At 46.4% G+C, this 27,059-nt stretch overlaps 2 protein-coding genes and 1 long non-coding RNA gene across 4 annotated transcripts in view; 1 reads left to right on the forward strand and 2 right to left on the reverse strand.

Moving 5' to 3' along the window:
* Window positions 1–6,958: 6,958 nt before the first annotated feature.
* LOC26534112 (uncharacterized) lies at window positions 6,959–7,695 on the reverse strand. Its single transcript, XR_004470310.1, has 3 exons — window positions 7,599–7,695; window positions 7,441–7,540; window positions 6,959–7,379 (listed from the first exon to the last, which is right to left on the reverse strand). It is a non-coding gene; the product is annotated as an uncharacterized lncRNA (long non-coding RNA).
* Window positions 7,696–11,692: 3,997 nt separating this feature from the next.
* On the reverse strand, window positions 11,693–12,388 carry LOC4813023 (uncharacterized). 2 transcript variants are annotated; one of them, XM_033383873.1, is made up of 3 exons: window positions 12,199–12,386; window positions 12,062–12,144; window positions 11,693–11,984 (listed from the first exon to the last, which is right to left on the reverse strand). In XM_033383873.1, exons 1-3 carry the CDS (start codon window positions 12,293–12,295, stop codon window positions 11,769–11,771), a joined length of 396 nt encoding a protein of 131 aa, XP_033239764.1. In that variant the 5' UTR covers window positions 12,296–12,386; the 3' UTR covers window positions 11,693–11,768. The 2 variants fall into 2 exon arrangements, with proteins under 2 accessions (XP_033239764.1, XP_001353678.3); XM_001353642.3 differs by having other exon boundaries at window positions 12,062–12,388.
* A 5,409-nt stretch (window positions 12,389–17,797) lies between these two features.
* The window catches only part of dar1 (dendritic arbor reduction 1), a 31,201-nt gene continuing 21,939 nt past the window's right edge, over window positions 17,798–27,059 (forward strand). Inside the window, exon 1 of the mRNA XM_033383112.1 lies at window positions 17,798–18,976. Within this exon, the coding sequence (XP_033239003.1) occupies window positions 18,914–18,976 (63 nt within the window). The 5' untranslated portion in view covers window positions 17,798–18,913. The remainder of the gene's footprint in view (window positions 18,977–27,059) is intronic.

Genomic DNA, 27,059 nt, shown 5'->3' on the forward strand with positions numbered 1-27,059 from the left:
ATACGGTAGCCGATCTGGGCGTGGCATGTCTCACCGTGATCGGGAGAGTCCTGCCAATCGACTGCCATCGGAAAAAAGGACATCCTTTCCATCAAGATTTTCGCAAAAAATCATGATGTAACCATCATTAAAATTGCCAAAAATCGGCCTCATTTTCGTAGTCGAGATTTTGATGCCGTTCGACAGGCTGGATCCTCGCGATCCTGGGATAGTAGGTCCTTCACCGGTGTGGCCTTATTTGCCTGAGATATAGCCTTCTGAAGATTTTGATGTTCACACCATGAAAATACTGGTTTTTTCTGTAAGCTATATCTCAGCTATACGGTAGCCGATCTGGGCGTGGCATGTCTCACCGTGATCGGGAGAGTCCTGCCAATCGACTGCCATCGGAAAAAAGGACATCCTTTCCATCAAGATTTTCGCAAAAAATCATGATGGTTACATCATTAAATTTGCCAAAAATCGGCCTCATTTTCGTAGTCGAGATTTTGATGCCGTTCGACAGGCTGGATCCTCGCGATCCTGGGAAGGTAGGTCCTTTACCGATCTGGCCCCATTTGCCTGAGATATAGCCTTCTGAAGATTTTGATGTTCACACCATGAAAATACTGGTTTTTTCTGTAAGCTATATCTCAGCTATACGGTATACAGGCTGGATCCTCGCGATCCTGGGAAAGTAGGTCCTTCACCCATCTGTCCCTATTTGCCTGAGATATAGCCTTCTGAAGATTTTGATGTTCACACCATGAAAATACTGGTTTTTTCTGTAAGCTATATCTCAGCTATAAGGTAGCCGATCTGGGCGTGGCATGTCTCACCGTGATCGGGAGAGTCCTGCCAATCGAGTGCCATCGGAAAAAAGGACATCCTTTCCATCAAGATTTTCGCAAAAAATCATGATGGTTACATCATTAAATTTGCCAAAAATCGGCCTCATTTTCGTAGTCGAGATTTTGATGCCGTTCGACAGGCTGGATCCTCGCGATCCTGGGAAGGTAGGTCCTTCACCGGTCTGGACCTATTTGCCTGAGATATAGCCTTCTGAAGATTTTGATGTTCACACCATGAAAATACTGGTTTTTTCTGTAAGCTATATCTCAGCTATACGGTAGCCGATCTGGGCGTGGCATGTCTCACCGTGATCGGGAGAGTCCTGCCAATCGACTGCCATCGGAAAAAAGGACATCCTTCCCATCAAGATTTTCGCAAAAAATCATGATGTAACCATCATTAAAATTGCCAAAAATCGGCCTCATTTTCGTAGTCGAGATTTTGATGCCGTTCGACAGGCTGGATCCTCGCGATCCTGGGAAGGTAGGTCCTTTACCGATCTGGCCCCATTTGCCTGAGATATAGCCTTCTGAAGATTTTGATGTTCACACCATGAAAATACTGGTTTTTTCTGTAAGCTATATCTCAGCTATACGGTAGCCGATCTGGGCGTGGCATGTCTCACCGTGATCGGGAGAGTCCTGCCAATCGACTGCCATCGGAAAAAAGGACATCCTTTCCATCAAGATTTTCGCAAAAAATCATGATGTAACCATCATTAAATTTGCCAAAAATCGGCCTCATTTTCGTAGTCGAGATTTTGATGCCGTTCGACAGGCTGGATCCTCGCGATCCTGGGAAGGTAGGTCCTTTACCGATCTGGCCCCATTTGCCTGAGATATAGCCTTCTGAAGATTTTGATGTTCACACCATGAAAATACTGGTTTTTTCTGTAAGCTATATCTCAGCTATACGGTAGCCGATCTGGGCGTGGCATGTCTCACCGTGATCGGGAGAGTCCTGCCAATCGACTGCCATCGGAAAAAAGGACATCCTTTCCATCAAGATTTTCGCAAAAAATCATGATGGTTACATCATTAAATTTGCCAAAAATCGGCCTCATTTTCGTAGTCGAGATTTTGATGCCGTTCGACAGGCTGGATCCTCGCGATCCTGGGAAAGTAGGTCCTTCACCGATCTGGCCCCATTTGCCTGAGATATAGCCTTCTAAAGATTTTGATGTTCACACCATGAAAATACTGGTTTTTTCTGTAAACTATATCCCAGCAATACGGTAGCCGATCTGGGCGTGGCATGTCTCACCGTGATCGGGAGAGTCCTGCCAATCGACTGCCATCGGAAAAAAGGACATCCTTTCCATCAAGATTTTCGCAAAAAATCATGATGTAACCATCATTAAATTTGCCAAAAATCGGCCTCATTTTCGTAGTCGAGATTTTGATGCCGTTCGACAGGCTGGATCCTCGCGATCCTGGGAAGGTAGGTCCTTCACCGATCTGGCCCTATTTGCCTGAGATATAGCTTGCTGAAGATTTTGATGTTCACACCATGAAAATACTGGTTTTTTCTGTAAGCTATATCTCAGCTATACGGTAGCCGATCTGGGCGTGGCATGTCTCACCGTGATCGGGAGAGTCCTGCCAATCGACTGCCATCGGAAAAAAGGACATCCTTTCCATCAAGATTTTCGCAAAAAATCATGATGTAACCATCATTAAATTTTCAAAAAATCGGCCTTATTTTCGTAGTCAAGATTTTGATGCCGTTCGACAGGCTGGATCCTCGCGATCCTGGGAAGGTAGGTCCTTCACCGATCTGGCCCTATTTGCCTGAGATATAGCTTGCTGAAGATTTTGATGTTCACACCATGAAAATACTGGTTTTTTCTGTAAGCTATATCTCAGCTATACGGTAGCCGATCTGGGCGTGGCATGTCTCACCGTGATCGGGAGAGTCCTGCCAATCGACTGCCATCGGAAAAAAGGACATCCTTTCCATCAAGATTTTCGCAAAAAATCATGATGTAACCATCATTAAATTTTCAAAAAATCGGCCTTATTTTCGTAGTCAAGATTTTGATGCCGTTCGACAGGCTGGATCCTCGCGATCCTGGGAAAGTAGGTCCTTCACCGATCTGGCCCCATTTGCCTGAGATATAGCCTTCTGAAGATTTTGATGTTCACACCATGAAAATACTGGTTTTTTCTGTAAACTATATCTCAGCAATACGGTAGCCGATCTGGGCGTGGCATGTCTCACCGTGATCGGGAGAGTCCTGCCAATCGACTGCCATCGGAAAAAAGGACATCCTTTCCATCAAGATTTTCGCAAAAAATCATGATGGTTACATCATTAAATTTGCCAAAAATCGGCCTCATTTTCGTAGTCGAGATTTTGATGCCGTTCGACAGGCTGGATCCTCGCGATCCTGGGAAGGTAGGTCCTTCACCGATCTGGCCCTATTTGCCTGAGATATAGCCTGCTGAAGATTTTGATGTTCACACCATAAAAATACTGGTTTTTTCTGTAAGCTATATCTCAGCTATACGGTAGCCGATCTGGGCGTGGCATGTCTCACCGTGATCGGGAGAGTCCTGCCAATCGACTGCCATCGGAAAAAAGGACATCCTTTCCATCAAGATTTTCGCAAAAAATCATGATGTAACCATCATTAAATTTGCCAAAAATCGGCCTCATTTTCGTAGTCGAGATTTTGATGCCGTTCGACAGGCTGGATCCTCGCGATCCTGGGAAGGTAGGTCCTTCACCGATCTGGCCCTATTTGCCTGAGATATAGCTTGCTGAAGATTTTGATGTTCACACCATGAAAATACTGGTTTTTTCTGTAAGCTATATCTCAGCTATACGGTAGCCGATCTGGACGTGGCATGTCTCACCGTGATCGGGAGAGTCCTGCCAATCGACTGCCATCGGAAAAAAGGACATCCTTTCCATCAAGATTTTCGCAAAAAATCATGATGTAACCATCATTAAATTTGCCAAAAATCGGCCTCATTTTCGTAATCGAGATTTTGATGCCGTTCGACAGGCTGGATCCTCGCGATCCTGGGAAGGTAGGTCCTTAACCGATCTGGCCCTATTTGCCTGAGATATAGCCTGCTGAAGATTTTGATGTTCACACCATGAAAATACTGGTTTTTTCTGTAAGCTATATCTCAGCTATACGGTAGCCGACCTGGGCGTGGCATGTCTCACCGTGATCGGGAGAGTCCTGCCAATCGACTGCCGTCGGAAAAAAGGACATCCTTTCCATCAAGATTTTCGCAAAAAATCATGATGGTTACATCATTAAATTTGTCAAAAATCGTCCTCATTTTCGTAGTCGAGATTTTGATGCCGTTCGACAGGCTGGATCCTCGTGATCCTGGGAAGGTAGGTCCTTTACCGATCTGGCCCCATTTGCCTGAGATATAGCCTTCTGAAGATTTTGATGTTCACACCATGAAAATAGTGGTTTTTTCTGTAAGCTATATCTCAGCTATACGGTAGCCGACCTGGGCGTGGCATGTCTCACCGTGATCGGGAGAGTCCTGCCAATCGACTGCCGTCGGAAAAAAGGACATCCTTTCCATCAAGATTTTCGCAAAAAATCATGATGTAACCATCATTAAATTTGCCAAAAATCGGCCTCATTTTCGTAGTCGAGATTTTGATGCCGTTCGACAGGCTGGATCCTCGCGATCCTGGGAAGGTAGGTCCTTAACCGATCTGGCCCTATTTGCCTGAGATATAGCCTGCTGAAGATTTTGATGTTCACACCATGAAAATACTGGTTTTTTCTGTAAGCTATATCTCAGCTATACGGTAGCCGATCTGGGCGTGGCATGTCTCACCGTGATCGGGAGAGTCCTGCTACGGTAGCCGACCTGGGCGTGGCATGTCTCACCGTGATCGGGAGAGTCCTGCCAATCGACTGCCGTCGGAAAAAAGGACATCCTTTCCATCAAGATTTTCGCAAAAAATCATGATGTAACCATCATTAAATTTTCAAAAAATCGTCCTTATTTTCGTAGTCGAGATTTTGATGCCGTTCGACAGGCTGGATCCTCGCGATCCTGGGAAAGTAGGTCCTTCACCGATCTGGCCCCATTTGCCTGAGATATAGCCTTCTGAAGATTTTGATGTTCACACCATGAAAATACTGGTTTTTTCTGTAAGCTATATCTCAGCTATACGGTAGCCGATCTGGGCGTGGCATGTCTCACCGTGATCGGGAGAGTCCTGCCAATCGACTGCCATCGGAAAAAAGGACATCCTTTCCATCAAGATTTTCGCAAAAAATCATGATGTAACCATCATTAAATTGGCCAAAAATCGGCCTCATTTTCGTAGTCGAGATTTTGATGCCGTTCGACAGGCTGGATCCTCGCGATCCTGGGAAGGTAGGTCCTTCACCGATCTGGCCCTATTTGCCTGAGATATAACCTGCTGAAGATTTTGATGTTCACACCATGAAAATACTGGTTTTTGCTGTAAGCTATATCTCAGCTATACGGTAGCCGATCTGGGCGTGGCATGTCTCACCGTGATCGGGAGAGTCCTGTCAATCGACTGCCATCGGAAAAAAGGACATCCTTTCCTTCAAGATTTTCGCAAAAAATCATGATGTAACCATCATTAAATTGGCCAAAAATCGGCCTCATTTTCGTAGTCGAGATTTTGATGCCGTTCGACAGGCTGGATCCTCGTGATCCTGGGAAGGTAGGTCCTTTACCGATCTGGCCCCATTTGCCTGAGATATAGCCTTCTGAAGATTTTGATGTTCACACCATGAAAATACTGGTTTTTTCTGTAAGCTATATCTCAGCTATACGGTAGCCGACCTGGGCGTGGCATGTCTCACCGTGATCGGGAGAGTCCTGCCAATCGACTGCCATCGGAAAAAAGGACATCCTTTCCATCAAGATTTTCGCAAAAAATCATTAAATTTGCCAAAAATCGGCCTCATTTTCGTAGTCGAGATTTTGATGCCGTTCGACAGGCTGGATCCTCTCGATCCTGGGAAGGTAGGTCCTTCACCGATCTGGCCTTATTTGCCTGAGATATAGCCTGCTGAAGATTTTGATGTTCACACCATGAAAATACTGGTTTTTTCTGTAAGCTATATCTCAGCTATACGGTAGCCGATCTGGGCGTGGCATGTCTCACCGTGATCGGGAGAGTCCTGCCAATCGACTGCCATCGGAAAAAAGGACATCCTTTCCATCAAGATTTTCGCAAAAAATCATGATGGTTACATCATTAAATTTGCCAAAAATCGGCCTCATTTTCGTAGTCGAGATTTTGATGCCGTTCGACAGGCTGGATCCTCGCGATCCTGGGAAGGTAGGTCCTTCACCGATCTGGCCCTATTTGCCTGAGATATAGCCTTCTGAAGATTTTGATGTTCACACCATGAAAATACTGGTTTTTTCTGTAAGCTATATCTCAGCTATACGGTAGCCGATCTGGGCGTGGCATGTCTCACCGTGATCGGGAGAGTCCTGCCAATCGACTGCCATCGGAAAAAAGGATATCCTTTCCATCAAGATTTTCGCAAAAAATCATGATGTAACCATCATGAAATTTTCAAAAATTCTAAGATGTATAAGCAATGCTCCTGGTACATGCGAAACAGCGACATTGAAAGGGACCTAAAGGTTCCCAAAGTGGGCGATGTTAAACAACTACACGCAGCGATGTACTTGCAACGCCTTGGTGGTCACCCTAATGCACTAGCCAAACGTCTAATTACCCCGCCAAAGAAACGAAGACTCAAAAGGTGTCATCCACTGGATCTCCCTACTAGATCCCTCCTATAAAATTCCATTAACTTTATATAAATGTTGTAAATAATGTATATACCCTTTCCATATATGTAACATTTATATTATGTATGTAAATATGCATCTCCTGTGATCAATTGTTTTTCCCCTTAAATGTAAAACTAGATTAAGTTTCCACGAAAGGTAGTAGTAAACTTGTTTACAATAAAATACAAATTTTCCACATGAAAAAAAAACACACCTGAAGGCGAAATGCTATGCTATGCTAAAAGTATGCTATGACTTACGAAATTTAACAATAGAGGGAGCCTTAAATGTTGCGCAACATAGGGCAAGCAACATCGTCCAGAAAACCGAAAATTTGGCAAAAATTCGATAAATTAAGTTTGAGCCTTGAAAGTGGGTACAGTTGATTGTATTTTCTTTACATATATAAGAACTTAGATACATTTCTGACCGATCCGAACACGACCAATAAAAAGGCGTGCCTGATTTTAATATGTGTATGTCTTCAGTTGCTTAATGTGTACATACTTCGGCGTCCATGCTTCACTTCATTTCTAAATTACTAAATTTACATGCTCCCGAAATCAAGAAAAATAAACATAATGAAGCAAGGAGAGCGCCGTCCTGGGTCCTGGGAAAGATCGGAGTTGGTAAATAAACGTTGGAATTAGCAAATGAACACGTTGTGGTGCTGTGGCGTCAATAGTGGACTTAGACGGTATGCAGGAGTTACTTCCATTTCAGGCCGAGATCTAGGTCTTGTTGTTCGCATCCAAGTACAAATAAATTTAAAATCTGAAATGGATATATAATTGCTTAGGTCTGATAATGCAACAAACGCTTTCTTCATTCTTACCAACTTGAGGTTGACGTCGTTGAGGTGGAGGCCGGGAGCTAGGTCTTTTTGCTTCCTTAATTTTTGCAGACGGCGTGGGATGCGTCCAGGCTGCAGGCAGCTACATTATGAAGAATTAGATAGATGAATCACAGTGTCATTATTCATCAAAGTCATACCTAATGCATCCTCATAGTCCCAGAAGATCCCACTCAACATCCGTAGGGCGATATCACAGACACCTTGTCGTAATCGCCATGGTGGACCTTCTTCTGCGGCTGCGTGGATAAATATGAGTTAATAAAGAAATAAATAATAGTGTTTCATTCAGTTCTGATACAGAGCATGATATGTTGCTGCCGTAGCAAATCCAAATAGACACCTGACGATTACCCAATCGTACATTTTACAAGGGAACATTATAGAATGTTAAAATAAAAAGTCGACTTCGAATTTCGTAATCTGATAGTATCAGAGAAGAACAAAAAGCCAACAGACCATAACCCCGTTGATGTGCAATCCAAGAGAGCCGCAAGACTATTGATTCATAAATCAAAAGCCTCTTATGAATGGAGAAAACAAATAGTCCTCCTGCACCACCGCTGCTCACCAGAACTCGGCATCTGCCTGGCCCCACAACCGAAGGAGAGGGAGAATCGACGAACCAGGACCGAGGTTATTTATGAGCCAATAACTTTACAACTAAACGCTCATCTACATTTAATGGCGATAATTTTTGACGCAATTTGAGAAACAGACACACCGGCGGTCGATCTCTGGCTCTTGGCTCTTGGCTCCCAGGTCTGGGCCCAGACACACTTTCAGTCCCAGCACCAGCACCAGCACCAGCTCTCCGGGTCTGGCCTACAAAGAAGTGAAGAAGCCAACCGCAGCAGATAACACAAAACACTTGACACCTTGCCTTGTGTGGGTCTGGTCTTCGTCTTCGGAATGCGTGCGGCAAGGAGAGAGAGAGAGAGAGAGAGCCCCACTGCGGAGACACCCGAGGGCAGAGCACAATAAAAAGAGACCAACAGAAAGAGCGATCGTAAATTTACAATAAAAAGAACGAATGCCGAGCCGGGACAGTGGCAGTGGCAATGGAAGTGGCAGGGACTGGGACTGGGGCTGGGACAGACAGAGACTGGGCCTGGGACTGGCACTAAAAGGAGGAAGAATGCTGTAAATTTGGGGATTTCGAGATGGCAACAGCTGTCTGTCGAGCGAGTGCCTTCCGATCTGAGCTCTATGGGTGGTTTGACCACTTCAGTGGACTCCCTTCGGCTGGCTGCGTTCTCATTCATCGCATCACTTGCCAGAGCGGCTATGTCTATGGCATTGTGCTCGTACTCGTACTCGTACTCGTACTCGCACTCGCACTAGCACTCGCACTCGTTCCACAAATCGATTTCAGGCTTCATTAGCTCCCCCCATCAGAGCGCGGAGCACAGGAAACTCCCGCTCGCTTTTCTAGCTTTTCCTTTGTTTTCCTCCCGTTTGCGTATTGCAAACACACAAATGCGTTAAACTAGCTCATGCCCCCAAACGGCACCCTCTAACCTAATGCCACCCCACCTACAGTCTAAATCCACTAAGTTAGTCGCTCTATTGATGCTCGGTCAACCATCGAGTTTCTGTTTTTGTGTTTTTCTGCTTCGTTTCGTTGTTTGCTGAATGCCGCGCGACCGACTGGACTGCCTGCCGATGTCTGGGACTGAATGATTTTTCGGGCTTTGGCTTTCGCTCTTCTCATGCTACTCGTATGCGTTCTCAATATTTCCATCATTTCCATCGCCCCTACTCGATTTCCCCCCCAACCGTACACCATTTTCCATGGGCATTTTCTGTCGCTTACCGTCGCCTTCCGTCGCTTTCCGCTTTTTGTTCTACCACCTTTTGTAAATTTGTGTCATGCGTTGGGTTTTCCTGTTGGCTCTTCGCGTTTTTTTCTCGTTTCTCCCGCTTGGCTTTAATTTCTGTTTGCTGGGAAAGTAAAACAAAGCGAGAGTTGTTGACTCTTGATTCTGGCGATGGATGAATGGTTGAATGGTTGGTCGTATGCCTCTCCGTGGGGATGGGGTTGTGGTTCTCAAGAGGGGTGGTCGGGGGGTTGGGGGGGGGGGGGGTACGTGCCAATGACCAATGTTCTGCTCTAATTCAATTTCGATCCGAGTTAATGTTTGCTTTGGCAAATGATATCTTCGCAGTTTATGCTTTATGGAATCCAACTGGGAAACCCCCCCAAAAAACAAAATCGATTTATATTCTCGAATCTTACCTTCTGGCATTCTGGCATATCCTCTGCCTATCCTTACCCCCTGCTGTTGTCGTATTTTAGCTTATATAATTCCTCACATGTTTTGACACATTTCTTAATGGCACCTCACACACGCACACTCACACTCACACTCATACATGCACCTACACTACACACAGATACAATCGGTGTGGAGAGGAGAGCAGAGAAGAGAAGAGAAGCGAAGCGAGCCAGAGGCGAATGAATACAAAATGAACAAATGCAAACACAAAGCCTGGAAGACAGAAAGAGAAATGATATTGTAATTGGCAATCGTTGTTCCGCATAAATCACATGCATAAATTTCGAACCTCGAAGGCATTCTACAAAGGCAACGAATGTTCCACCACCACCGCCCGCTCCTCCAGATCCACCGATTCGGAGACGCAGTGGAGTGGAGTGGAATGGAGTCCAGGCCGCCTCATCCTTTATATCCTCCGCCCGCGTTGCGGTCGTTAGTTGAAGTCAAATGTTGTTTTCCAATTGGAAAATTTTTCATTAACTAATTGAACATTTTATGGGCAGACAGCTGAATGGGGGCCGTGTGGCGGGGGCCGGGTGGAATGGGGGTGCTGCTTACAAAGAGTCAGAAAGACAGGACCTGACCAAAATGGCGCCAATATTGAATGGCAAACAGAGAGAGCACGGAGACGGAGACGGACACGGACACGGACCCTCTTCTGTCCCTGTCACCTTCGCTCTGGCAACAAAAAACGGGCCATGGCAAGACAATGGACGAACAATGTTAGACAGCCAGGACGACACGAAAGGACGTTGGCCCAAATGGACAAACAAACGCGAGATAGGAGGTGTATCTGTGTGTGTGTGTGTCCGTGTGTGTGTGTTGCTTCGATAATTTACGAGCGCACGCTTTGCCACGGACTTTGCTTCCGTTTCATACAGGACATCCATTGATGCCAACGAGAGTACGGGATTTGTGGAACACTATGTAACGGTGTGAGTGGCATGTAGGGCACACAAGATCCATCTTGAGCAGGGGCACGGCACCCTTCCATCTTGGCCACCATTTGCAGGGGAGATAGCTTGCCACAATCATTCCCTGGCACTACCAATACTTCACTTCTGTTTCAGGGCCATCTTCGGCCTTCCAAGGTACTCTCCTCGTCCATCAGCCGTCGTTCGGGGCTCTTGTTCTTCTTTGAATATACAAATAATGTTGGAAATTTGCATAACTGTCTGGGTCTGGGACTGGGACTGGGTCTGGGTGCCTTCTTCGCTGCTCGCCCTCTGCGCTCCCCTCTGGTCGCTCTGGTCAGGGCTGTCTGTTATCCTGCCGGCCATGGCGGATATTAAACATTAGCGCGTGCTGAACACATCAACCGACACCACCCCCAATCCTCAGCCCTCAACCCCAACCGCAGCGTACCCTCTTCCTTGGCACCAAAAATAATTAAGGTGAAAATTGCTGTCGACACGCAAACTGAAAAGGTAAAAGCCAAACCATATACCATATAGCATGTACCATATACCATACACCGCATACTATACTCCGCTGATCCGCAGCGACCAAAGTCGAGCATTTCTGAAGTTGATTTTTTGGCTTTGAGAAATGACTGGCCAACAGAAAGAGCAGCGCAGCTGATAAGTCAAAGAAGCAGCCGAGGAGGAGCGATTGGAAATGACTAATGAAACCTATTAGCCCTGTGACAGATGAGGAGTCTCTGTCTCTGTCTCTGTCTCTGACTCTGTCTGGAGGAGCTGTGACCGTGATGATGGATAAGCTCATTAAGCTGAGACGCGCCGCTCTCCACTCCGCACTCTCCGTTCTCCTCTCTCCAGGAGGAGATCAGGGATCAGATCATTCGGTAGCGGCATCATCTATGACAGCAGCCTGACCTTTCGTTTAATTGAAATCTGTTGGTGGGCCGCCCCTGCTCAACTCTTTTATTGGTTCTCTGTCCCCCCCTCTGGTTCCTCTCGATAGTGGCCCCTAATTTGGTGATAAGTGCCGTCGTCTCCACTTGCTCTGACATTTTCTTTATCGCTTATGGCCCAATACAATGAATTCGAAGGTAAACCCATTGCCAATCAATCAAGCAGGCTCGCCGAGTCGCTTGACGGCATCGCGGGGCACTCTGAGGGTCCATTTGCGCATAAGCGGGTTCGGAATGCGTCGCTTTGAGAACAAATTGCGGAAGTGGTCGCCAGACTGGAGACGCGGACGACCGCCTGGGGCCGGATCGTCCACCAGGCAGCTAATCCTCAGATACTGGACGCCAGAGTCCCCAATCTCGCTCTCAATGGTGCACTGGGAGGAGGGTGGAGGGATGATAAGAATGCCATCCATCTGCTTTCAAATGGTAAGTACTATTCGGGAATACTTACATTTTCCGCATGACGGAACACTGCCTCCTGGTACTGTCGGAATTTGTTCTCCAACTTATGGGCCAGACAGCGGCTCTCGAAAGCTGTTGAAAAGAGAGAGCCATAAGCTCCATCCCAACTGGAAGGACTCCACTTACGGGGCTCGCAATGAAATTGCGACTGGATCACCACACCGATTATGTAGGCGGCCGCCACAATCAGGATCACCAATCGACACCGTGAACTTTCAGGCATTTTCGTGAAATAAATAAATACTATTGAGTAATTTTGTTAACAGCTTGTCTGGGATGTTTGGGAACCTGAATGATTGAAATCAGATTTTAACTAAATATAAACTAAATCAGTGAGTACTAGATTACTGAGTCTATGCTTCACCAGTTCCGTTTGTATGGATTATTTCCTATGGGTATAGTATAGCTATAGGTATAGAATAGCTTCCCACTATTGAATCCCTGGATACTTGGAGGTTCCATTGGCGCTGTAGATGTTTCGGAATGGCCGGTACCATGGAAATCATACTGCAACAAGCCACTTTTGCCTCCATCTGGCTGCCAATGGTGCACTGGAATGAAGGCATCCTAATATAGTTAGGGTACTCTCAAAAGGTTTATTTTGTAATATTTACGCTGTGCTATATGCATCCTGGACCATCAACTCGTTCCGAACCAGAACGATCAAGGCGAATCAGGGCGGGGCATATATGTAGGCTGTCGGAAGGGAGAGAATAAATATGGGAATAAATGATGGTGCAGAAAAGAAACCAAGTGTAGAAGAAGGTTATTAAGATCAAAAAATGGCCAAAGAAAATGCCAAAAACATGGACCCATATTGCAATATGGCATATAAATAAATACATAACTTTGAGTTCAATTTCGAATCCAGTTTAAGCGAAAGATCTTGAAAGAGTTTTCATTTTGTTGGAGAACTAAATGGCTCTGAGGAAATTAGCTGGTTGCAAGGCATATGCTATATGGAGCTGATATCAGGTAACTTTTAGAATTCAACACTCATGGCGAATTCCAAGAGGCCACTTCCAGCCTTCATCTAATCAAAAATTTAACAATTCCCGAAAGTTCTACGAAATCTATTTGGCCTTTGTTCCATCTACATGTCTATCTGTATATCTGTCTATCTATCTTTTTTGGGTAAACTTTTCCGATTAGCCATAAAAATCAATAGAAAATGCTATGGAAATTTTTGGCTGCGGACGGACGGTGTTTGCTCTTTTCTGTGTCAGTGTCGTCTGTCGAGCCGCGTCTGACGAGTCGCGTCTGCTCCGCGTCTGACGTTGGGATTGCGGATTGTGGGTTTGGCAGCTGGCGAATTGTTGACGGCTGTTGATTTTACGATTTACGATTTAATTTGACGAATTTCACCTTATGATCATTATATATTGTTATTTCTTCGGTGCAATTGTTTTGTGCGTCGTCGCATTTATGATCTATCAGTGTGGTTTATGGCTGGCTTTTGGTTGCCGGTCGCCCCGGGCAAGGCAACACGAGATTTCACAACACAACCCCCAAACTTGTCTATGGCTATGGCTATGTCTACGGCTATGGCTATGGCTGTGGAATTGTTAGACCAATTAATAATTGGCTGTTGTTGGGGCCCCAGATCTTCTTCGGACTGCAGTGTAGGTGGAGGCCTTAGCTTTCTCTCCTTCTGCGCCCACAGATGTGCGCTTTAATTAATTATTGAGTAAAATTAATTTCGATTCAATTGTGCAGTCGCATCATTAGCAGCCCAGTTACCCTCCCCCTCGTGCCAGACTGGGCCAAGAGGCATCAAGCAAACCTGCTGAGTAAGCAATGATATCGTTTATAGGTTGCCCCCATCCTCCATCCTCCATCCACCATCCACCATCCTCCATCCTCCATCGCAGAGACTCATCTGAAGTGCCATATCGTTTTTATGAGTGGGCTTGAAAGGTGATTAACGCGATCATAGAAACGATGTTCGAGAGTGGAGTGAGTGCCGGCTGGGACTCGTACTGGAACTGTAACTGGGGGCTCATCTTTCCCTAACAACACCTCAAGTGGGGGACAGGGAATGGGAATAGATCGTTAGATCTCCCTAGATCATGACTCTTTCTTTATTTCTTTCTCCATTTGCGCACGCGCTAAATGTCAAAAAGAAACCCAGGGACGCAGATCGGAGCTCGGAGCCGCCTGCTGTTCTGTGCTCCATCGTTTGACTCTGACTCTGGTCTCCCTCTCTCTCCCTCTCTTTCTCTCTGTCTGTGGTGGCAGCGGTGGCACGCCCTCAGCGGCCCGCCAGGCCGCCCACTTGGAACATGTCGAATCATTCATTCAACGCACAAAATGTGGGCTTTCGGCGGGGTCTTCGTTGAGGTGTTGAAAACGGTGCTCTGCAGAGAGCCCTGCCCCTGCCCCTGCCTCCCTCCGGTGCAGGAGGCATTTTGTGTGCATTTGTAATTGTTCAACTGCGGCACTGCGGTGCCCCGTGCTCTGTGGCAGCTCTCTGTAGCTGTCATTATTTTCTGTAACATTTAGCAAAATCATTAATAATTGTTGTTGCTGTGCGACACAGATACGCACTTTAAAAATTGTCAGACGACAAAGACAGCCGAGATCTGGTGTTAACTTGATTAGCATTCGCATAAATTTCGCAGTTGCAACGCGGCATCGTGGCATCGCGGCATCTCGGCATTTGCATAGAATGCGCATTGCAGAACGATGGAATTGCCCTGAAAACCGAGAGAAATATAGAGAAAGATCTAAGAAGAGCCGTAGAGAACGCTATCTCTGTTGGCCAATCGACGGCTGGATTAGACGGCACTCGGTGTGGGCCCTGCCCCAATTCCCCCGAGACGGGAGACACTTCACTTCACTACACTCCACTTCAATTCACTTATTATGCAAACAAATAATTTCGTTTAAATTCAAAAGATAAGAACACCGAAGCCCAAACCGAAACCGAAACCGAAACTGAAAGGAAAGAAATTATTAAGAAAATAATTCCTAAGAATTGTGCAGACAAAACAAATTGCCGCGTAATCTTGTGGGTTGCCTTGGATGGTAGATCGGAGTTGACAATAAATTGGAATCGTTTCCCAGAGACAGAGGAGCAGAGAGAGAGCGAGAGAGAGAGAGACTCTTTATCGACAAGTGCCGCCAAGTGGAATCAATCAGGCGGAGAGGAGAGCATTTATTTCCTTGGAGGGTTTCGGTCATGTTTGTTGTCAAGACCGATCTCGAAGCGTGACAATATTTTGGCCACAAATTCAAACGAAACGATCTCGAGGGGCCATCGGTTGCAGGGGCAGCGGCAGGGGCAGCGGCAGGGGCAGCGGCAGGGGCCAAGGGTCTTCAGAATGTAATTAATCATGTTGACTTGAACGATAAGTTGAGATCTCCTTCGAGGGTACAACAGGTAGTTCAATGAGAGGTGACTGCCTTCGCTGTGTGCGGTGCACACAGGAGGTGCAGGAGGAGCTCCACGGATGAGGAGTAGGAGGAAGGAGACTCTCCGAGTGAGCAGTAGCCTCAATAAATCTACAAGATATCGGGTGCGAGTATCGCTTGCGGGCAAATCAATAATCCAGAAGGGGTCTTACGACCCTCGCAGGACATCCCATTCGAATATTTATGATGTATCCGAAAGATCACGACATAAGAGCGCCAAAATTGATACATTATAAGTAGTTTTGGGGGAAATTAAGGAAGAGATTACGGGTAAAAGATACCACCGAGTGATGGATTAGTTACGGGAAGAAGTTTGCTTCAGAAGATCTTCAGGGGCTTTGGGCCGCAGATACGATACGGGCATGAATGGGAGTGAATCTGCTGCTCTTCGTCTGCTGCCATCTGCCATCATCAGACAGACGAGTATAGGCATGATCGGGCTCTCTTCATTCTAGGCCAAAATCACCATAAATCGTTTAACATTTGTCAATGGGCATGGAGTCAAGTACGGACTTCAAAATGTATCTTTTGCTTGCGTTCAACGTAAGACAAGCAGCTCGGGAGCAAACAAAAGCCTCGTCTGAAAACCAACAAAGAAAACACTGGCGGGGGGCTGCAGGGGGATACAACAATGTCAGCCAAAGATTCAAATGTATCTGCGGGTGTACGCTGCGAAGGGTATCCATATCTATGGCTGTGTATCTGTAGAAACGTCTGCTTTGGCATTAATGGCAAATTTGCACGGAGTAAATACTCGCACCAGAACAGACGGACGGAAGGACGGACGGACGGACGGATGGATAGACAGCGGCAGTCAATTATCAATAGACTGGAATGTGTGTATCTGCATCTATACCTGCATGTGTGTGTGAGTAACTAACACACCCATACGATGGATACATAGATAAATTTGTATCTGGCTGCCGCTGGTTAATGTTTTCAGTGCTGTTGTTGCTGCTACTTCACCTGCGTGAGCTGCAGCTCTCTCTCTCTCGCTCTCGCTCTCGACCTCTCTTTCTCGCTCTCGCTCTCCCTCTCTCTCTCGCTCTTTCTCTCACCATCTCTCCCTCTTGCTTTGTCTGTGCGCGCTCTCTCGCTCTAACTTGGCTGCGGATTGGCTGGCCTCGGCGTCTGCGCCGCTTTTGCGGAGAGGCCACACCTCTATTTTATCTGTTCTCTGCCCCCCGCCCTACCCCATGCATCGCTCATGTTTGCAGCCCCAGACAAAGCGACGTTTGCGTGCAGGTTCCCCCTCACCCTCACCCACCCACACCCCCACCCACTATTCCAATACCATGTACTCGCACCATCATCCCCCCATCATTGGCCCAACATAAGCTTTCGACCTAAATGGCTTTTGGGGGATGGCTCTCCACCGCCTGGAGGACAAAATGAAAATGGCTTTTATGCGTGGCGTGCGCTGGGGTAATTTTATGGCCAACACTGGGGGACCATTCGGGGAAACCCTTATCCCTTGCCCCATGGGGCGGAAAACTGCTTTCCACCTGGCAACCGCACTCTGGACTCTGGACACTGGACACTGGACTCTGGACTCTTGACTCTGGATTACGAATATGTAGATACTCCTGCGGATGTGTTTTAATTGTCCTATTATTGATTTCTGGCCAAAGACAGGCCATAACCTGGCCAAAATTAATGCTTTAATTTTGTTTAATTATGTTTTATTTTGTGGTAACAGCTTGGGGTCCGTTCGATGTTTGCGTGATGTTTTTTGGGAACTGGAAAATGGCAGGGGTATGGGAAAATGGTATAACCCATCTGAAATGTGTCAAAATTAATGATCCCTGAAGGAGGGAGAAGCTCCCAACATTTTCTACACTTAAATTGGGGGTTCCTTGAGCTAGGAAGTGACTTTTATTTACTTCTTATACGTGCTTTCCCTCATTTAATTCCCCTCGGGTCCGCTCCTCCCGCTAGAGATTGAATCTAAAATGGCGAATCCCAGCAGTTCATTCAATTAAAAACCATCGGGTGCTCTTATACTCTTATACCTCCAATAAGATCAGCTGCTCGCACACCTGAGAGAGGCCTTGTATAAGAGAGAAAACGAGTTGGCGGTGATCACCTGAGAGCGGCAGCAAAGAGCCAGAGAGAGAGAACGAGCAAGCGTAAGCTGCTCTCACCCACATGCGGACTGGCGGCCTGGCGGCTTGTGGCTGGGTCTGGGGAGCACACCTGGCCACCGGCGCTCCGGCGCTCCGGCAAAGGTGTGCAGAGAGACAGAAAGAGAGAGAAAGCGAGCAGGAGAGGTAGAGAGGTAGAGTGAGCAAGCAGGGGAGGGTTATCCAAGCAGAGCGCTACAGCGCTGTAGCGCGACTGGACTGGCGGCGAGGTTCTTCTGCGCAAAACCCTCGCTCGTCCAATCAGTACGAACTCGGTTCCCGCCAGCGAAGTGACGACTTCCCCAGACACGACCGACACCGCGCGAGAAAACCACTCTTTCTGTCCCATCACTCTCGACTGCCGTTAGCCGGATTCAGAGTCAGAGCCACTGTCAGAGCCACTGTCAGAGTCAGAGTCAGAGTCGCGTTCTCTTGACCAAGAAGTTCCCTCTATAAGATATAGAAGAAATCGTTTATAGCCCACAAATTGCAGGCGCAGACAAGATACAACAAAAGATACAAGATACGAATAATCATCCATCCGCAGTGGAGAACGCGCGCATCGCATCGCATCGTCTCTCTGAAACGAATGCGGAAGTGGAAAGCCGGCGGCTTTTAATTTTTTTTTTTTGCATTACGCGTATTGCGATACGTCGTAAAGGATCGAGCCATAAAAAGTCCCGCAAAACAAAAGCCAAACGATACTTAATGTTCTCGCAAAAAAAGAGCTCCGGGGAAGAGGAAGAAAGTGATCGAGAGTGCATATCCATTCATTTGCATATCCTTGCAAGTAAATTCAATTAAAAAAAAATATTGTTAAGACGTGCGCCAATGCCTGCTGCTGTTTTTTTTTTTGTTACTGTTGTTCCCCCACCAAGTGCCATGCCAAGATTCAAAGGTATTCAATAATATTCGATAATATTCAATAATTCGGAAATAAATTCCCGAAACTCAAAACCCGCAAAAGCAACCAGCAACCAGCCACCAGCAACCAGCAACCGACTGCAAATTTTGATTAATCATTGTGCCTTGAACTGGTCGTCGTCGTGACTCGTGAGTCAGGGAAACGCTGTCGCTGTCGCTGCCTTAATTACCCGCAAATAAGACAAAATTCAACAAATTCAACAAATTATTCAGTTAAATATAAGCACAAGCCGCAATCCGCAAGCCGCAAGCAGCAAGCAGCAAGCAGCAGCCGCAGACACCGCTCTCCGTGTGCGTGTGTGCGTGTGCGTGTGTGTGAGTGGTGTCCTCTGAAGCCTTTCCTCGAACGGAGCCCCTGGATGCGAAGAAACTCCGCTTAAATGCATACGGATATCATAATCGGTGACCAATTCGCGGCCAACAATAACTACTGGGTGATGCAGGTGAGTCCCCGAACGAGAACTACGTCCAAAAGTGGGTCAAACATCGATAGAAATGGCAGAGCATCATTCTGCATCTAGGGGAGAGGGTCTCAGAGAAACCCTCTCTTTGCAAACAGGAAAAAGATTCAGGTGGAAGGGTTGCCTTTCAATCAAAAAACCAATCCTCTTAGCACTTGTGCCTTCCCTTGAAAAAAACAAAAAAAAAAAAACATCTCGTAAACAATTACTTCCCATAATTATCAGCAAAATGCGTTAATTAAACAGATTTTATGGCAAATTAATTTTAGCCAAATTTGACAAAACAATAAGACATATAAGACAAGGCCTCAACGAGAAAAAAAAACAAACACCTTTCCGAGTAACCCCGACTTCCGGTTATCAAAATGCAAATCTTGCCCTGGGCCAGATTTTTGTGTCGATTTTTGTGCCTGATTTTCGCTGGATTTCCATCTTAATCTCAGTCTCAATCTCCGAGGGAGGTAGATATTACGAGTGTAAATAAAAAGCGCACGCGGCAATCGTAAATTACAATTATAATTGAAAACAAATTAGCTTGATTATCGAGCGGATGGATTGATACTTGTATCTGAGGCGATCGACAGGAGACGGGTACGGACTGCACTTGAAGAATGCGTCTCCGCGAATGTTTTCACACGGATTAGCACCTTCTCAGGTGTCCCTCTGGTTCTTAGTTCTTTCTCCCTGGGCCGTACCCGTACTCGTACTCGTACTCGTCTCGTATTTGTGTATTTGTGTATTTGTCAACGCGGCAATCGATTTGTAAATCTCGTTATCACCTGCAGGGCACATTCGATGCAGTCCGAGGCTCTTTAAGCCGTTCTTAAACAGTGCGTCGGGACGATCGTTTGAACTGGTCCCAGAGTAGAGCCCCCGGAGAACCCATCCCCTGGTCGTCTCAGGGGCGTCGAACGTTTGGCCGCACTTTTCACGCGTTCCGCAAGGAAATTGTGGCGATCATCTGACACCCTCCATTCGCCCTCTCCCGCTCCTTTCTTTCGGGGCAAATGTTTGCCAGCCTGTTCCTGCTCGTGTGTGTGTGTGTGTGTGTGTGTGTGTTGCGTGTGTGTGTTGTGTTTGTTCCATTGTTTGACTCGCGCTCACTTGCGAAGCTCCGCGTCAATATTTGCCCACAACACTTTGCCAATGTGCCAAGTGCTGTGTGCTGTGTGCCGTCTGTCGTCTGTCGACTGATGAGGTGGTGCCTTCTTCATCCCCGTAGAACCCCGAGAAACCCCTGTCCCTGGTCGGTCTCTACAGCCTGTGTGGCATCGCTGGCGGCGGTGGGAGCAGGGCGGGGAGTCTATAAATATGTTATTCTGCGGATGAGTAATGCTGCCTTTCCAGGGAATATTTATCCTTCCTATTAATAAGTGGGCAAATGTCAACAGAACAGATGTTGCAGTTCAATGCGTAGGACCTTGGAACTGGAGGGGGTTTCCATGAGAAAGCGATCAACTCGTAGAGAAATATCTACTGCAACTTCATTGATTCGATGCCTATCCGAAAGTATTCCTTGGGCTTTTCCCCCATTCTGTGGCAAACATTTCCCCCTTTGTTTTATCTACTTGTTCCCTCCAGAAGACTGCCTTCCAGTCTTACGCCTCTTCATTGATAAGTTCTCTGCAAGAACTATTGCCTTACTCAACAAAAGCCCTCCCCCTCCCTCTCCCCCCGCCCGCCGCACAGCAACAACTTAAGTGCTTCCTTCCTTCCAGAGAGATAAGAGAAGAGCCCAGCACTCTCCGAAAAAGAACCCACGACATTGGCACTTCTCAGGAAACACAGCACAGTGTCGTAAAAGAGCCCCCAAACCCCTCTTTTCCTTCCTTCGTGTTCGACAAGTGTTGGTTGTTGTTCCTCTGCGGTGGTGTTGTTGTTGCTGTTGTTGTGTTATGGTGTTATGGCAGGTGACGTTGGTTGTTCCGCCTGTCACCCATCCAACACTCAATAGCTGCACTAATTAGGCATGTGTTGTCAAATATTTACACACAGTCGCAAAAGTACAAAGCGCTGTTGCCCCTCTGTCCCTCTGTCCGTCTGTCCGTCTGTCCCTCTGCTGACTGCCTGTCTGCATGGACGAGTGGAAGAGTCGAAGATTGGAGTCGAGTGCAGAGATAGAGGGGGCGTCCGAGGAGCGGGCGGCGCTTCTTCCGTTTTGTCCACTGATTTGCCACACTCGTAGATACTCCTCGGCAGATACTCGACAGACACTCGACAGATATGACGCGGTAATTCCCACGATTCACACCGATTATGACGAAAACAGAAACTTTCATCTTTTATGGCATTTAGCGAACGAGTTTACGAATTAGTTTACGATCCATTTACAAGGAATTAGCAAGCAATGAGTCGCGTACTGCTGTACATATATCGGTACGTATGTATCGGTCGGTATACATATCCTATAGATATCGGCTGAATAATGGAGCTAATCAAGCACGTAGGCACTCCGCTCCACTCCACTCCACGCAAGTCCAACTGTGGGGCCAGGCACTGGGACTGTTACTGGCCTGGCTCTGGCACTGCACTGATTAATGGCCCTGAGACCATTGTGCTTCAATCGTAAATAATTAAGTATAGATAAAAATCAGATAACTCATAAGTTTGCCAAGAACAAGGGGGGGGTGGGGTGGCGATGGAGGTGACTCCACTGTCAGCACGGGGCAAAGATTTATGCAAATTGCTGTACTAAACGAAACCTGCAGTCAAAAGAGTGATTTGTCAATAAAAGATACGATTCTAAGCGACACACAGGAATCAAACAAATCAAAGAAACCTTAAAAATATAGGCACAAATATGTATGTATAGTCGTATATTATATGGGCTATTCCGTATCTAAATCAATAGAGAAAATACCCGTACTCGTATTTGCATTCACGAATCACACAAAGGCCGGCGGCCGCCTTCAAAGTGGCAATCGGAGCTGAAAATTTAACAAGAATTGCAGAGCCCCCTGCCCCCTCCCCACCCACCGATACGGAGTATCTGCCAGATACACAACAGATACAATTGTCTGTTCATCGGGCGGCCAATAAAAACTTTGTGGCAAATTAGATAGAAAAAAAAGGCCAAATAATGGCTCCGATAAGATAATTACGAGAAATGTTCATGTCAATAGTTGACTTTCCATTTCGAAAAAATTGAGTTCAAGAGTGAAGCAGCAAGCAGCCCCACTGGCACCAGCTACATGCCCCATGCCCCATGCCACAAGACACCGAAAATGCCAATTACACAGGGCCCCAGACAATGGTTGGGGCCAACAGTTAGATAATAACTGGAGTAAGCCATGAAAACAGTTTGCAAAAATCTCATTAAGGCCCCGCGCAGTGCACAGTGGGAGATCGCCGACAGTTCATCCATCTATCCCCCACCATCCCACCATCCATCCATCCAACCATCCATCCATCTTTCTATCTTCGATCGATTCCTATGCAAATCCCTCGTTCAATTTTCTGTTTCCTCAATTACAATGCCACAAAGATTTTATTTGCCAGTCTTTGCCATATATTTATTATTATTATTTCTTTTTTTTTTGGCTTTTGGTCTGGCTTTTGCCAATTCATGCAAATGAAAACGAAAACGAAAACTGGCACACACACACACACACAAACACTAACACAGAAAAAAATGCGCCAAAAATGGCACAAAATATCATTTATTTCTGGCCAAATTTTGATTGATACGCCGCTCCAGTCTGGAGGTCAACTTTTGTCCGAGGAAAATCAATCACTCACAATTCATTGAGTGCACAATCGGAGATCAGAGCAAAGCAGAGAGAGAGAGAGAGAGAGAACCTTAAGGATACCTCGTAGATAGAAGAGTGGACTGCTTAGAAAAGAAACTAAAAGTTATAGATACTCGTATCTGGATTTGATATACGACGGTCATACGATCCACAGCCGGAGGCTCCATCAATCTTTGAGTGATTTTCGATTGAATCATCCTGCAATCAATATCAAATCCCTCTTCAAACTTGCCCGCTTCCCTCCTCCATCAAACCGCATTTTTTATGGCACGTGAGCGCTTTTATTGCCGCCTTTGGGTACCCTTTTCTCCACTTAATCCCAACATTTCTTCGAGTCAGACAAATTTTTGATAGATTGCCTCGAGTCGCAGCCAAAGAAACGTTTCAAATTCGGCGAATTATTGCGGAAACTAGTTTGCTGAAATAAAAACCATACTTTTTATACTACTCGAATGTCGCTGCTGGGTCCACTCTCGACTCTCCGCACTCCACTCTCCGCACTCCGCACTCTGCCGCAGTGGAGGTGCTAAAACACAGAGCATTGTGTGGCTGTGTGGCTGTGTGCCCCTCGGTATCGCCTCGGTATCGGTGTCCCCTGTGCCGGCTGGAAGGCAACATTGAAGCGCAATTCGTTTCAAGTTTGATTGGATCAAAAGCTCAGCAGCTGACAGAGAGACACGTTTCCACAGTTGCCACAGATGGGACAGAGGGGGGAGTACTGGGGGGGAGACTTGGAAACGAAATAAAATATATTTAAAGCTCTCCCCTCGAGAGAGCTCATTTGATGCCGCATTAAGATCAATTATTTGATTATGAAACCAAATCCGCGTAAAATCTTCAAATAGTTGAACGGCTTAGGTGACCCAGGCCGATGTCAAACGCTCTTGCTGTAAATCTCAATAAAAACTGAAATTTATTTCTGCCGACAGCGCGTCAAGGCGCAACATCTCATCGCCCCGAAAAAAAAAATAAGAAAAATAAGAAAATAACATCATTGGGCCTGAAGCCTGAAGGTGAGAAATGTGGCAAAACAACAATGGGGCAAACACATTTCGATCGGCGACCACTGATAGAGTCATCACATCACATCGCATCACCAGCCGGCCGCCTCCCATCTCGAGATCTGGTCCGAGATGGGCGTCCCTTTGGGCAGCTCGGCTCGGGGCTCGTAAAACCCAAACCCCAAAGCCCAAGCCCCAAGCCCCAACACACAAAAGCACAAAAGTTCAAATAAATAAATAACATCCCAAAAAGATACGCTCAAATTGCAAATTCAAATTGAAATCGAAATCCCGGCCCAGCTAATGGCGGGCCAATTTTCGTTCAAGTTGATGTAAAACCATTTCGTAAGCTTAACTTTTGATGGAATGGAACTGGAACTGGAATTGGAATTGGAACTGGCAAAGAAGACGCACACAAAGAGCACACAAAGAGCATACAGCATACAGCATGCGCACAAGATTATTCCAATTTACATTATTTGCTTACTTAACTTTTATCACCTAAAGATCGAAGATTTCTATTATTACCCCCGTACCACTCGAACGCCGATCGTCGGTCGTCGATCATCGATCATCGTTCCGTTGATCCGTTGATCCGTCGATCACTTGCGCTAATTGCCACAGTACGCAGCCGTACACGCACGAGCCTGAGGAGAGAATGGAAGATCGTAGCGCCAGAGATCTGTGTGTTGGGCAATTGACCCACTAATAGAGCCTGTCAATAAAAGTATCGTATCGTTTTGTATCGTGTCATATAGTATCGTATCGTATCGTATAGTATCGGAAAAGGGAGTCGCAGTGAGTGATCTTGTGCTTGGCCGTTGAACCCCTTTTCGGGGACCCCTCTCGGCAGGTTTGCTTTTCCCTGGGAGGTATTACTACTACTACAAACATACATATGTACATATATATTTCCTGTTGCTGTTGTTGCTGCTGCTGCACACAAAACACAAATTAATTGCCCGCAAATCCTGTATTATTCAACAGTTTTCATTTCATTTCAAATTTTTATTGATTCCAACATGTTGCGCATGCCAGCAGTTCCCTCCCCCTCCCCCTCCCACCTTCTGGCGATCGTCAGGCATCAGTGATTTCCACCTTTGATCGGAAATTGGTTTTATGTGCTTCCAATGTTCTTCCACTTACAGCGAAAATGCCCTCAGGTCGCCCTCGGTTCGGGCATTTCCTGTGCCCTCCGATGTCAGGGTTGTCACCCTCAACCATAACCATTTCGTAGCTTCACTGGTCACCCTACCATCCTATCCCATTCCATGTGCCCGTGTGCCCGTGTGTCCGTCTGCCCGTGTGCCCGTGTGCGATGATGATTGCTTAGCGTGAAATTGTGAGAATATTTTTGAGGCGACGCGTCATCGACGTCAATTAATGTTTTATTATGCATTTTTAGTGTGTTTGTTCAGTGCGGAGCAAAGGATATTCAATATCCCGATGATATGCAATAGCTGTGCGAAGGTTTTCATGCAAATGAGTGGCAGAGTGGCAGAGTAGCAGCGTAGCAGAGGGTGGAAAGTGGAAAGTGCAGCACAGCACAGCACAGGATACTCGGTGTCATATGGGAAATGTAAACAGAATGTGTGTGTGTGTGTGTTCAAGTTAAGAGACTTCCCTTGAGATTCTCCGAGTGTAGATATAATTCCTTTGCTGAAACTCTTTTGCAAAAACTATTTCGCAATTGCATTTTCCCGCACAAAAGCAATTTCAAAATAAATTTCCCATAAAAATCCAATTAATTCCATTTACAAAAACCTCACATAAAATACTATAACAAATCGTTGCTGGCCATAGAAAATGGCGCTCTAGACGGGAACGACGAACACGAAATGCCAATAGCAATAGCGCAATATCAATATAATTCAGTTTCGAGTGACTTGTCATTAGAATAAATAAACTTATATACGGGTGGGGGGTAGGGTGTAGGGGTACGGGTACGGTGTAGGGGTACGGTGTACGGTGTACGGGTACGAGAATAGGCAAAAATATATACATTTAAAGGCAGCCAATAAAGAAAATAGACAGACAATCAATAGATAGTCAAACATCAGTCGGAAAGAGAGATAGAGAATGCTAGAGGGAGAGAAAGATATCATAGTTGAGGGAGAAAAAAAAAAAACTGTCGCAAATTGCGGTCATTCGTCATGCGCACATGAGCAGAACGACAGCGGGGGGTCGGGGCCGTCGGCAGCAGCAGCAGCAGCAGCGGCGACAGCGGCAGCGGCAGCAGCAAATGGCGTCGCGGCAATCGATGCTTGTGGATGGAGCGGAGCGGAGGTTGGGTACTTAACGGGGGTGCAGAGTGGGTGATAGATAAATAGCAGTGGAGAGCGTGCGTGCGAGAGAGAGAGAGAGAGAGCACCTAGCAGCGATGTCACTCAGCTTTAAATGAAACAAAAGCAAGCAGTTTCTGTTTTTGTTTCTGCTATTATCTCCCCACTCCACACGCATAAATATGAGCATATTGTATGGCCGTGTGTCGGTGTGTCTGTGTGCAGGCAGTGGCGTAGGGGTCTATGGGGGCCTATGCAGCAGAAGGGGTCGCCTGAACTGATTAGAAAATAAATGCTCAAATATTTTACAACTGCAGAATTCTAAGTATTTATCTTGGCAACCCCCTCTCTGACCACACCCCTGTCTGACATACTCTCACAGCTTTTGCTGCTGTATTTATCACTCTCTCTCTCGGTCTCGCTCTCTCGCTCGCGCTCTCCCTCACGCTCTCTCTCTCTCTCTCGCTCTCCCTCTCGGTGTGTGAAACTATGAAATGTGTTTTGATTTGCTGCGCTTGCCGCAAAGCTTTTGCTAATGCCTCTGCTTGTTGTTGCTGCTGGCGGCTGCTGGTTGGACGCTTCCAGCGGGTGTCGGGCACTGTCTGCGGTGGGGATTGATGTTGGCAGGGTGGTAGGGGGGAGGGGGGTAGGGGGCGAGGCACTGGGGGCTGTCTCAACATGGCGACGTTTGCTTTTGCTGCTTAATGGTGCTTAACAGCCGTCGAGCGGAGCGGATAGAGGCGACTGCGCATGTTCCATAGCTTAACGGGAAGTATACGTATACATATGTACCAGTGTGTGTGAGTGTGTGTGTGCTGTATATAGGAAGAAATTCGCACTGAAACAGTTATGCCAAGAACGAATGGAAAATGTCGCCATTTTGATTGTTCGGGAAATTTCTAGTAGAAATAGAAATATGTATAGGAATTATTTTATTGCATTTCCTGGCATAATAAAGTACTAGAGAAATTCCACAATCGATACTCCATCTCTTTCCCATGCCCCCCCCCAAACCATTCCCATATCAATTTCA

The sequence above is a fragment of the Drosophila pseudoobscura genome, chromosome X (genome assembly GCF_009870125.1).
Source record: "Drosophila pseudoobscura strain MV-25-SWS-2005 chromosome X, UCI_Dpse_MV25, whole genome shotgun sequence".
NCBI classification, from domain to species: Eukaryota; Metazoa; Arthropoda; class Insecta; order Diptera; family Drosophilidae; genus Drosophila; species Drosophila pseudoobscura.

Coding starts and splice junctions, on each gene's coding strand:
- LOC4813023 (XM_001353642.3), bottom strand. CDS start 12,295: ATGCCTGAAAGTTCACGGTGTCGATTGGTGATCCTGATTGTGGCGGCC. Junction 11,985..12,061: donor TGTTCCGTCATGCGGAAAAT/GTAAGTATTCCC, acceptor CCCTCCTCCCAG/TGCACCATTGAGAGCGAGAT.